The 12,500-nt window shown below is 49.3% G+C and overlaps 1 protein-coding gene across 1 annotated transcript in view; it reads right to left on the reverse strand.

Moving 5' to 3' along the window:
* The window catches only part of phactr3b (phosphatase and actin regulator 3b), a gene marked incomplete at both ends in the record, with an annotated part of 78,165 nt that overhangs the window by 28,348 nt on the left and 37,317 nt on the right, over positions 1–12,500 (reverse strand). The window contains one exon of the mRNA XM_080548481.1: positions 9,134–9,287. Within this exon, the coding sequence (XP_080404607.1) occupies positions 9,134–9,287 (154 nt within the window). The remainder of the gene's footprint in view (positions 1–9,133; positions 9,288–12,500) is intronic.

Consider the following 12,500-nt stretch of genomic DNA (forward strand, 5'->3'; position numbering starts at 1 on the left):
GGCAAGCTACCATGCAAGGCGCCGGCCCCGCTCATTGGGAGCAATTTGGGGTTCAGTGTCTTGCCCAAGGACACCTTGACATGTGGCCAGCCGGGGTTCGAATCGCCGATCTGCCGACCTTGCGATCATTAGACGCGGGCTCTACCTCCTGAGACACAGCCTCTACCTCCTGAGACACAGCCTCTACCTCCTGAGACACAGACTCTACCTCCTGAGACACAGCCTCTACCTCCTGAGACACAGCCTCTACCTCCACCAGCCTCTACCTCCTGAGACACAGCCTCTACCTCCTGAGACACAGCCTCTACCTCCTGAGACACAGCCTCTACCTCCTGAGACACAGCCCCCCCCCCAATGCCTGGTCTCCCTGTGTGATTGTGACAGAACAGAACACAGCCTCCATTAAATGGCTCTTGATTAAAAATACATTCAACTATGTGGACACTCCACCATCTGTCTGGATCATCTGTTCTTTTTAGTTAATCGGGAACATTAATTTCCGTCTCCCAATGGCTTTTTAGCGCAATACGCGTTGTTATTAAATCCTCTAATTGTTTACTTGGCTGCGTTGTAGGACAGCTTTTCATTCTAACGTTGACAAAAATGTTCCCCTGACATGGTACATATGTACAGACTGTCTGACACAGTAACGAGGGAGGGTGGCTCTGATCCCTATTGATCAGTGTGTTGATTGATCAGTGGGAAAGTGTACATCATGTACTGGACAGTCACATGTTCTTGACTGGATTATTTTTCGAAATGTATCTTTTAATATTAGTTGATGAATCTACTCGTATATATTTGTATATATTCACTCTACGCACGCACGCACGCACACACACACACACACGCACGCACGCACGCACGCACGCACGCACGCACGCACGCACGCACGCACGCACGCACACTCACACACACACATACACACACACACACGCACACACGCACGATGTGTGTTTCCTCATTTCGCGTGTGTTCCTCATTTCATTTCATTCAGACAAGCTGGTCCCCTGACATGGTCACATGGTCACATGGTCACATGTCCAGCCTCTCTGAGACAGTAACGAGGGTGGGCGGCTCTGGTCCCTATTGATCAGTGTGTTGATTGATCAGTGTGTTGATTGATCAGTGTGTTGATTGATCAGTGGGAAAGTGTACATCATGTACTGTACAGTCACACGCTCTCTGTCTCGCTGGCCCGCTGGCCTGCTCCCTCTCCTGATTGACAGGTCTGCATCCAGGGGGTCATCCCTATGCTCCCCGAGTCCCTTCCCCAGGTCCTATGTTCCCAGGTCCTATGTTCCCTGGTCCTATGTTCCCTGGTCCTATGTTCCCTGGTCCTATGTTCCCCGGGTCCTATGTTCCCCGGGTCCTATGTTCCCTGGTCCTATGTTCTACCAGGTCCTATGTTCCCTGGACCAGGGGAACATAGGGAACATAGGGAACATAGGACCCAGGGAACATAGGGAACATAGGGAACATAGGACCCAGGGAACATAGGGAACATAGGGAACATAGGGAACATAGGGAACATAGGGGACATAGGGAACATAGGGGACATAGGGAACATAGGACCCAGGGAACATAGGACCCAGGGAACATAGGACCCAGGGAACATAGGACCCAGGGAACATAGGACCCAGGGAACATAGGGAACATAGGGAACATAGGGAACATAGGGAACATAGGGAACATAGGGAACATAGGGAACATAGGACCCAGGGGACATAGGGGACATAGGGAACATAGGGAACATAGGGAACATAGGGAACATAGGGGAACATAGGACCCAGGGAACATAGGGAACATAGGGAACATAGGGAACATAGGGAACATAGGACCCAGGGAACATAGGGAACATAGGGAACATAGGACCCAGGGGACATAGGGCCAGGGGAACATAGGGAACATAGGGAACATAGGACCAGGGAACATAGGACCCAGGGGACATAGGGAACAAAGGGAACATAGGACCCAGGGGACATAGGGAACATAGGGAACATAGGGAACATAGGGAACATAGGACCCAGGGGACATAGGGAACATAGGGAACATAAGGAACATAGGGAACATAGGACCCAGGGAACATAGGACCCAGGGGACATAGGGAACATAGGGAACATAGGACCCAGGGGACATAGGGGACATAGGGAACATAGGGAACATAAGGAACATAGGGAACATAGGACCCAGGGAACATAGGACCCAGGGGACATAGGGAACATAGGGAACATAGGACCCAGGGGACATAGGGAACATAGGGAACATAGGACCCAGGGAACATAGGGAACATAGGGAACATAGGGAACATAGGGAACATAAGGAACATAGGGAACATAGGTACGCTCCCACACTCAGCGCCCCGTGCCCATGTCATACTTTCCCCTCCTCACACATAATCGATCCCTCTGTCTCTCTGGGTTATGTAAGCGTGGTCAGAAGGGCGGCTTTATGTAATCTGTTTGCTAGTGGTCGGCCAGGGTCGAAGGGGACACTTGATAGGGTGTATATATCCCCCAGCGCTGACCGCCACAGCCATGGGTTGTCTTACGTGCCACACATCCAGTCGACGCGGTCCGGGAACACGCTCGAGAACGCGGCTTTAATGAATAGTGATTATCTATGACGACCAAGCTATTAGGTCGCTATCACTGCTGACATTACTTGCAAGGTAATCACGCATTAATTAACAGTAGAACAGCGGTGCCTTTTCTACCTACTAAAAGAGCCGCCTCTTTACAATGCTCATGCTGCTATTTACACACAACGACCACTAGTTGGCGCGTCTTGTAACTTAACCTGCTTCCTACACAGAAAAAACGGTGCAAAATATCCAGCTTTATATTAGCTTGATGTGATTTCGAAAATGTAAGGATACTGGGGTGGTAGAACGCACATATCTAGGGAAACGTCATGAAAGGAGGGTCCTGGATCTTTGATCGAGTGCAAAGATAGAACACTTTTCTTTACTCACAGCACCGAACACCCATGGCTGTTCTAGTGTTAAAAGTACCTGCTGTCCAGTTGATGTTCCCTTCCGAGCTGGGAAACATTCACAGACACACGTAGAGGTCCACATGGAGGAGGGTGTGTTGGACAGAGCAACAACAACACTCATAATAGTTCCAGGGGGGGGTGAGCAGGACATCCAGGGGGGGGCAGGACATTTTCCTAATTTCTTCATTCGTTCCTCTGTGTATAATCACGCCCTGCCCCTGCTACTAGGAATAGCCGGGGGGTTATCAGACGCGATGTACCTTACGCAACGGACACTGTGGACAAACAGCTCCTGCGGCCGGTTCAGATTGGCACACAGCTGTGAAATACCACCGCCGCCGCCGCCGGCATGGTTGGACAAACACGCACGTGGCCGCACACGCTGTTAGGGCTGGAAGAGTCTCCCAGGACGACACGCTACACACCTCTACGTATCTCTGTCATCCAGGGTATATACAGGAATCTTGAGGTTAATTGGAAAGTGACAGTTGGATCTAAGTGACAGTTGGATCTAAGTGACAGTTGACAATAGAACAGCCGTGTCTATGTTACCTACTCAGGGTATATACAGGAATCTTGAGGTTAATTCCAATACCTTTCTAAGACTTTTTAAAGACCTTTTCAATATTTTTCCAGACCTCACCGCCACTTGGAGCTATAACCGTTTACATCAGTGACACCTTTAACTTAACAGTTTTAGTTTGCAATAGACTACTAGACCACTATCATACAACAGAATTTCCGGTTCATCTTTGTTTTTTAATAAAAACTAATAAATTCACGAACTTTTACTAAAAGTTGTTAGGACTCAAACTCTTTGGACAAATTCACAAATTCAAAGGGGCGGCTGTGGCTCAGGAGGTAGAGTCGACGTCTAATGATCACAAGGTTGGCAGATCGGCGGCTCGAGCCCCGGCTGGCCACATGTCGAAGTGTCCTTGGGCAAGACACTGAACCCCAAATTGCTCCCAGTGAGCGGGACGGCGCCTTGCATGGCAGCTCGCCGCCATTGGTGTGTGAATGTGTGTGAATGGGTGAATGAGAGGCCTTTGTAAAGCGCTTTGTAATAAGGCGCTATATAAGTCAGTCCATTTACCATTTACCAAATTCAGAAAAATACCTACAAAATTCAAGACCTCATAAAATCGTGATAAGACTTTTTAATACTTATTAAGGGTCTTGATTTTCCCAAAATGCATTTATCAACTTTTAATACTTTTCAAGACACCGCGGATACCCTGTCATCACACTACACACCTCTACGTATCTCTCTGTCATCACGCTACACACCTCTACGTATCTCTGTCATCACGCTACACACCTCTACGTATCTCTGTCATCACACTACACACCTCTACGTATCTCTCTGTCATCACACGCTACACACCTCTATGTATCTCTGTCATCACGCTACACACCTCTACGTATCTCTGTCATCACACGCTACACACCTCTACGTATCTCTCTGTCATCACACGTTACTCTCCGTTACAAAGCGAGACGGTGAAACCTCCGTCATCCTTTACGCCCCAGCGGAGGTTCCTGCTACTCGCTGAAACTGACACCCGCTGATACTCTCTCAGAGCAGTGGGTTCTGGGTAGAAGGCCTGATCTCCCTCTCTCTCTCTCTCTCTCCCGCTCGCTCTCTCTCTGTCTCTCTCTCTGTCTCTCTCTCCTGCTCTCTCTCACTGTCACTTCCTCTCTCTCTCCCTCTCTCTCTCTCACTCTGTCTCTCTCTGTCTCTCTCTCTCTGTCTGTCTCTCTCTTTCTCTCTCACTCTCTCTCTGTCCCTCTCTCTCTCTCCCCCGCTCTCTCTGTCTCTCTCTCTCTCTCTCTCTCACACTGTCTCTCGCTCTCTGTCTGTCTGTCTCTCTCTCTCTCTGTGTCTCTCTCTCTGTCTCTCTCTCTCTCTACCTCTCTCTCTCTCTCTCTGTCTCACTCTCTCTCTCTCTCTCTGTCTCTCTCTGTCTCTCGCTCTCTGTCTGTCTCTCTCTCTCTCTCTGTCTCTCGCTCTCTGTCTGTCTCTCTCTCTTTCTCTCTCTCACTCTCTCTCTGTCTCTCTCTCTGTCTCTCTTTCTCTCTCACTCTGTTCTGGGTAGAAGGCCTGATCTCTCTCTTTCTCTCTCTCTGTCTCTCGCTGTCTCTCTCTCTCTTTCTCTCTCTCTCTCTCACTCTCTCTTTCTCTCTGTCTCTCTCTCTGTCTCTCTCTGTGTCTCTCTCTCTGTCTCTCTCTCTGTCTCTCTCTCTGTCTCTCTCTCTGTCTCTCTCTCTGTCTCTCTCTCTCTATTTCTCTCTCTCTGTCTCTGTCTCTCTACCTCTCACTCTCTGTCTCTCTCCCTCTCTCCGTCTCTCTCTGTCTTAATCTCTCTAATTAGTATGTTTGACCTGTGGTTGTGCTGCCTGCATGTGTGCTCAGAGTAACTGGTCCAGCGGGAGCTCGGCTAACCGCAGCGTGAGCGACCCCGCTCACCCGGGGCTACCTCTGGGGTTTCCCACGCCAGCCCGCAGGGACGGCCGGGGAGGTGGTTTGAGTTTCATCCCTCCTTCTCTTACTCTCTCTCTCTCTCTCTCTCACCCACGCTCCATTGATCCTACGGGCAACCCTGCGAGGGTTATTTTTAGAACATGGTCGATTGTGAATTATTGATGTTGCCTTTTTATTTTCCTAGACTGGGAGAGGGAGGCCACTGCAGGGATCGGTGGTGATTGTCCTCCCCCGCAAAACCTCCACAGTGGATCAGCCGTTCACCTCACTGAAGATAGAAACAAACAAAACACTGCGGTGCACACGGATGAACAACGTGTATCAATTAGAGCAGAGGTACCACCGCTATCGCTTCACAGCTATGTAACTAGCTACGTGTGTTTTCTTTTCGCTAACACCAACAACATCCCCCAAAACCTTACCTAAGCCACAAATAGTTTATTTCCGGTGATCGCTCCGGATCTTTGCCAAACTGGGTTCGCACAGAACCACGGTTCGAATGGAAGGAGACGGGGGTGGACTTAGCGAACATTTAGCTCAGTTCGGATCATTTTGGACAGGTGTGAACACTCCATCTGAACTTGGGGGGCGCAGCAAACAATAGGGCCGTAGTTCGACAAAAAAGGGTGGTCTCGGCCCCCTCCCATGTGTAACAGCAGTGGACATGCTGAGCTTCACTAACAAATGTATTATTTTTTTCCGGCCTACGTGACGTCACATTGGGATCAATGCGGCCGGCGACCGACACGGGTGTGGCACTCCCTGATTAGGAGTGTCATATCGGTTGACTTTATTTCGATAGGGTACGATTGTATTATTTCTATAGCGTATTACTTCTATTCGGTTGTTAAGTCGGACGTCACGCATTTCCGGGTCCAAATAAAAAAAATCCCTGCACCAGAGTACCAGTGTACTACAGCGGTAGAATGACAGTTCAATCGTTTTTTAGACTGGGATCTATTCATACAACAAGGGACACAGCAGCACTTTCCCGTTTTTCCCCATATTGTCAGGGACTTTGAGCCTCGGAAAAGCGCTACATAAATATAATGAATTATTATTATTCCTGAGGCATTTCGAAGAGAGCGCCTCAGCCAACGTTGGACCCGGAAACACGTCACGACTCAACAACCGAATAGTGTATGTTCCCCCTTCTGTGATTGATGAACATTGTGAAACACAAACACAAGCAGTCATAACTTGGGGCGGCTGTGTCTCAGGAGGTAGAATTGCCGTCTAATGATCGCACGGTTGGCAGATCGGCGGTTCGAGCCCCGGCTGGCCACATGTCGAAGTGTCCTTGGGCAAGACACTGAACCCCAACATTGCTCCCAGTGAGCGGGCCGGCGCCTTGCATGGCAGCTTGCCGCCATTGGTGTGTGAATGTGTGTGTGAATGGGTGAACGAGAGGCCGTTGTAAAGCGCTTTGGAGCAGCAAAAAAGGTGCTATATAAGTGCAGTCCATTTACCATAACTTATAACCAGGCTATAACCAGGCTATAACCAGGCTATAACCAGGACATAACCAGGATATAAGGAGGACATAATCTGGACATTTCCTCTCAGCTCTGAACACGCCAGCCCCTCTCTCTAAGCACAATCCAAGGAGATGGGAGTTCCACCTCCTCAGAAAAGCCCACTTTAGGCGTTGCGTAAGATGAACAGCACACCAGGCGAGCGCAATAGTGGTTAGGGACAAACAAACGGGCCAGTTAATCCTATTAAATTCACCATAACAACTCTCTTTGATCATTTACATAACGGTACAAATAAGCTTATGGTTTGTGTTGCATTCCTCCACTGCCTGCCTCCCTCCCTCCCTCCCTCCCTCCCTCCCTCCCTCCCTCCCTCCCTCCATGCCTTTTTCACTTTCAGAAGAATCCTGTTCCACAACACAACAATGAAGCAGAATGACAAGTGAAGAGCCAAACATGACAGGCATTTATCACGGTTGTCTAGAAATAAAACCGGGGGAAAAAAAAGTCCATACGTTCATGTCTTTATGCTCTATGCATATCTGGTTAGATGCAGAACTAACTGACTCCTCTGTCAAGGACAATAACGCTGAATCTAATCTAATAAAGTATCAATCAGATATATAATAAGTTGTTCTGTTTCTACATTTGAAGTAGTGATGAGGGTAATTCACAAGGTGTCTTAGCAGCTAACCGGCGCCCCCTCTGGCCAGAAGCAGAACCTGTTCAGCCGGGCCACACTGACGACCGGCTGATCCTCTCAGCAGCACACACTGCTGTGCTGCGGCGCACATGAATGTAACTGAACACATCTATCATATATCATATTGATTATATACAACACATGTAACATACAATTTCAGAGACCGAGAGACAGAGAGAGACAGCGAGAGACAGAGACAGAGAGACAGAGACAGACAGAGACAGAGAGACAGAGAGAGACAGAAACAGAGAGAGAGAGAGAGAGAGAGAGAGAGAGACAGAGAGACAGAGAGAGAGAGAGAGAGAGACAGACAGAGAGAGACACAGAGAGAGAGAGACAGAGAGAGACAGAGAGAGAGACAGAGAGAGAGAGAGAGAAACAGAGAGAGAGAGAGAGAGAGAGAGACAGAGAGACAGAGAGAGACAGAGAGAGAGACAGAGAGAGAGAGAGAGAAACAGAGAGAGAGACAGAGAGAGACAGAGAGAGAGACAGAGAGAGAGAGAGAGAAACAGAGAGAGAGACAGAGAGAGACAGAGAGAGAGACAGACAGACAAACAGGAAACCAATTATGTCACTGGGGGAAGGAAACTGAATGGCAGAGAAAGAATGAACCAATGTGATGTAACAGACAAACGGAGAGAGAGAGAGAGAGAGAGAGAGAGAGAGAGAGAGAGAGAGAGAGAGAGAGAGAGAGAGAGAGAGAGAGAGTGGGCGTCAGAGAGAGGACAGGGCTGATGGAGGAGGAGGGGGGAGCTGGGCCTCAGAGAGGGACAGGGAGAGAGAGAGAGAGAGAGAGAGAGAGAGAGAGAGAGAGAGAGAGAGAGAGAGAGAGAGAGAGAGAGGAGACGATACAGACATTATTCTAGATTGAGGGTGGAGCTGGGTGTCAGAGAGAGGGAGAGAGAGAGAGAGAGAGAGACAGAGAGAGAGAGAGAGAGAGAGACAGAGAGAGAGAGACAGGGCTGATGGAGGAGGAGGGTGGAGCTGGGTGTCAGAGAGGACAGGAGGAGGAGGAGGGTGAGCTGGGTGTCAGAGAGGGGGAGACTCACTTGGCTAGCTTGGTCTCTATCTGCTGGCGTATCTCCAGAGAGAGACAGAGAGAGACAGAGAGACAGAGAGAGACAGAGAGACAGAGAGAGAGACAGAGAGACAGAGAGAGACAGAGAGAGAGACAGAGAGAGAGACAGAGAGAGACAGAGAGAGACAGAGAGAGAGACAGAGAGAGAGAGAGAGAGAGACAGAGAGAGACAGGGAGAGAGAGACACAGACAGAGAGAGACAGAGAGAGAGACAGAGAGAGACAGAGAGAGAGACAGAGAGAGAGACAGGGAGAGAGAGACACAGACAGAGAGAGACAGAGAGACAGAGAGAGACAGAGAGAGACAGGGAGAAAGAGACACAGACAGAGAGAGACAGAGAGAGACAGGGAGAGAGAGACACAGACAGAGAGAGACAGAGAGAGAGGGAGACTCACTTGGCCAGCTTGGTCTCTATCTGCTGGCGTATGTCGCTCCTCTCCTGGGCCGTGCGGGCGGGGAAGATGTTCCTGTCCTGCAGCTCCTGCTGGCTGGGTCGGTTACGCAGCTTCACCGTCAGGAGCTCCGTCCTCATCCTGCGAGGCAGCGTCCCTGTACCACACACACACACACACACACACACACACACACAGGTCACTAATAGCACACAAGCCTATGACACAGTTTTACAAATATCAAATAGAGTACTGGCTCTCTCCTCACACCACATGCTGTTTACTTTTCTACTTTTCTGTCAAAGGCCCGAAGCTCGTCTGAGGGTTAGAACGGCCGCCCGTTAATGACTGTGTCAGGGAGACGATACAGACGTCATTCTAGACTGAAAAAGCCTCCGCTGACAGGGGGTAAGTGAGAGAGAGAGAGAGAGACCTGACACTAGAGGGGCTGCTGTGTCCCAGATGACCCACATGCGATGACATCACCGCCCAGCCGCCCAGGAAGTAGGGCAAAACAACAGATGTCCTGACGACGGAAAAAAAATAAAACAAGTTTACAACGAACGAGCCCTAAAGCCCTCTTAGTCTCGTCAGCGTTGGGAATTGCAGACATCATTATTATACCGCATTATTATCCATGTTGAAAAAAAATCATACAACACACTCGGCACAGAGTCAGCTATAGTCAGCGCCCCTGGAGCGATTAAGGGTTAAGTGCCTTGCTCAAAGGCACAACAACAGTGGTAGGGCACCTTAGATATGATGCCAGCAACCCTCCAGTCACCAGATCACAGGCAGCTCCCTCCTGAGGCGGGGATCGAACCAGCGACCTTCTGATTGCTAGCCGGCCTCTCTAACCTCTAGGCTACCTGCCTCTCTAACCTCTAGGCCACCTGCCTCTCTAACCTTTAGGCTACCTGCCTCTCTAATCTCTAGACTACCTGCCTCTCTAACCTCTAGACTACCTGCCTCTCTAACCTCTAGACTACCTGCCTCTCTAACCTCTAGACTACCTGCCTCTCTAACCTCTAGACTACCTGCCTCTCTAACCTCTAGACTACCTGCCTCTCTAACCTCTAGACTACCTGCCTCTCTAACCTCTAGACTACCTGCCTCTCTAACCTCTAGATTACCTGCCTCTCTAACCTCTAGGCTACCTGCCTCTCTAACCTCGAGGCTACCTGCCTCTCTAACCTCTAGACTACCTGCCTCTCTAACCTCTAGGCTACCTGCCTCTCTAACCTCTAGACTACCTGCCTCTAACCTCTAGGCTACCTGCCTCTCTAACCTCTAGACTACCTGCCTCTCTAACCTCTAGACTACCTGCCTCTCTGACCTCTAGACTACCTGCCTCTCTAACCTCTAGACTACCTGCCTCTCTAACCTCTAGACTACCTGCCTCTCTGACCTCTAGACTACCTGCCTCTCTAACCTCTAGACTACCTGCCTCTCTGACCTCTAGGCTACCTGCCTCTCTAACCTCTAGACTACCTGACCTCTCTAACCTCTAGGCTACCTGCCTCTCTAACCTCTAGACTACCTGCCTCTCTAACCTCTAGACTACCTGACCTCTCTAACCTCTAGACTACCTGCCTCTCTAACCTCTAGACTACCTGCCTCTCTAACCTCTAGACTACCTGCCTCTCTAACCTCTAGACTACCTGCCTCGCTAACCTCTAGACTACCTGCCTCTCTGACCTCTAGACTACCTGCCTCTCTAACCTCTAGACTACCTAACCTCTCTAACCTCTAGACTACCTGCCTCTCTGACCTCTAGACTACCTGCCTCTCTAACCTCTAGACTACCTGCCTCTCTAACCTCTAGACTACCTGCCTCTCTAACCTCTAGACTACCTGCCTCTCTGACCTCTACATCAGCGTTTCTCAACCTTTTTTCAGTCACGGCACCCTTCAAAAGTCGATAAAATCTCAAGGCACCCCAGTCTAAAATATAGCTATTCAAAAACGACACTGCATCACCCAGACAGCCCCATACACACACACACACACACACACACACACACACACACACACACACACACACACACACACACACTCAGCGGCTATTGATACAAATAAAAGTTGTATTATTATTATTATTATTATTGAGAGAGAGAGGAGGGAGTGAAAAAGGCAAGTGTGCATCAAAGGCATCAGGCACGTAACCGTGCTGTATAAACATGACACAGTGACCGAACAAACGCGGGAATTTATGGAACACATTCATTTTCATATTCCCACATTTGATTGGAAACACCTATCCAGTCCATTCAACGTAAACACCGGGGATGCAGAGTTATTAAGCCAGAAAATGCGTCTCTCTCTCCCGCTGCGCGCATCCTTGTCTGGATGTATTAAATTCATTGCATGAAAACGAAACTGTGCGTTATTTCCCGAACTTTCCAACCCTGCTTAGCTTCCGAAGTCGGACGAGAGAATAATGTCACCGATCATCCATATAGAACAACCACCTCCACACGCTGCCGGCGAGCGAGACTGCCCTGCCCGATCGGACCCTTTTTCGGGAGCGGGGAACATAGGATATCCGGTATTGACATTGTGACATGGGAAAGGGGCGCGCGAGACAGATTTTGATGATGTATTGCATTTATTTATTTATAGATTTATTCATTCATTCATATGAACGTCAGAATATAGAATTATTTGACGGCACCCCTGAAGATGCCAGGCGGCGCCCCAGTGTGCCGCGGCACCCCGGTTGAGAAACGCTGCTCTAGACTACCTGCCTCTCTAACCTCTAGACTACCTGCCTCTCTAACCTCTAGACTACCTGCCTCTCTAACCTCTAGGCTACCTGCCTCTCTAACCTCTAGACTACCTGACCTCTCTAACCTCTAGACTACCTGCCTGTCTAACCTCTAGGCTACCTGCCTCTCTAACCTCTAGACTACCTGCCTCTCTAACCTCTAGACTACCTGCCTCTCTGACCTCTAGACCAGTGGTTCCCAACCGGGGGTACGCGGACCCCTAGGGGTACGTGAGGGGATTGCAGGGGGTACGTGGAAAGATTTGGAATTATAATTTATTTCCCTTTCCAAAAAAATAATTAAATATAGTCGTTTCATAAACCTGTTGTTAAAATGGTACGCTGCAACTTAAGTTCCTCCCCGACAGGTGATGACTGTAACACAAGTGGTAGTCACGTCACATTTAAATCACGTTCATGATCATTTACGTGCGCACGTCAGCTAGGCCTGTCAGTATACCGCAAAGATGGACAGATGGCTAAAACGACCAGCTACAGTAACGGTCAGATCAGAGGCAGATCAGACGGTCAGATCAGAGGCAGATCAGACGGTCAGATCAGAGAAAAAAAGAAAAAAAGGACCCCGCTATTATTTGGAAACAT

Source organism: Nansenia antarctica (genome assembly GCF_963989245.1).
Source record: "Nansenia antarctica genome assembly, chromosome: 18".
In the NCBI taxonomy this organism is placed as follows: Eukaryota; Metazoa; Chordata; class Actinopteri; order Argentiniformes; family Microstomatidae; genus Nansenia; species Nansenia antarctica.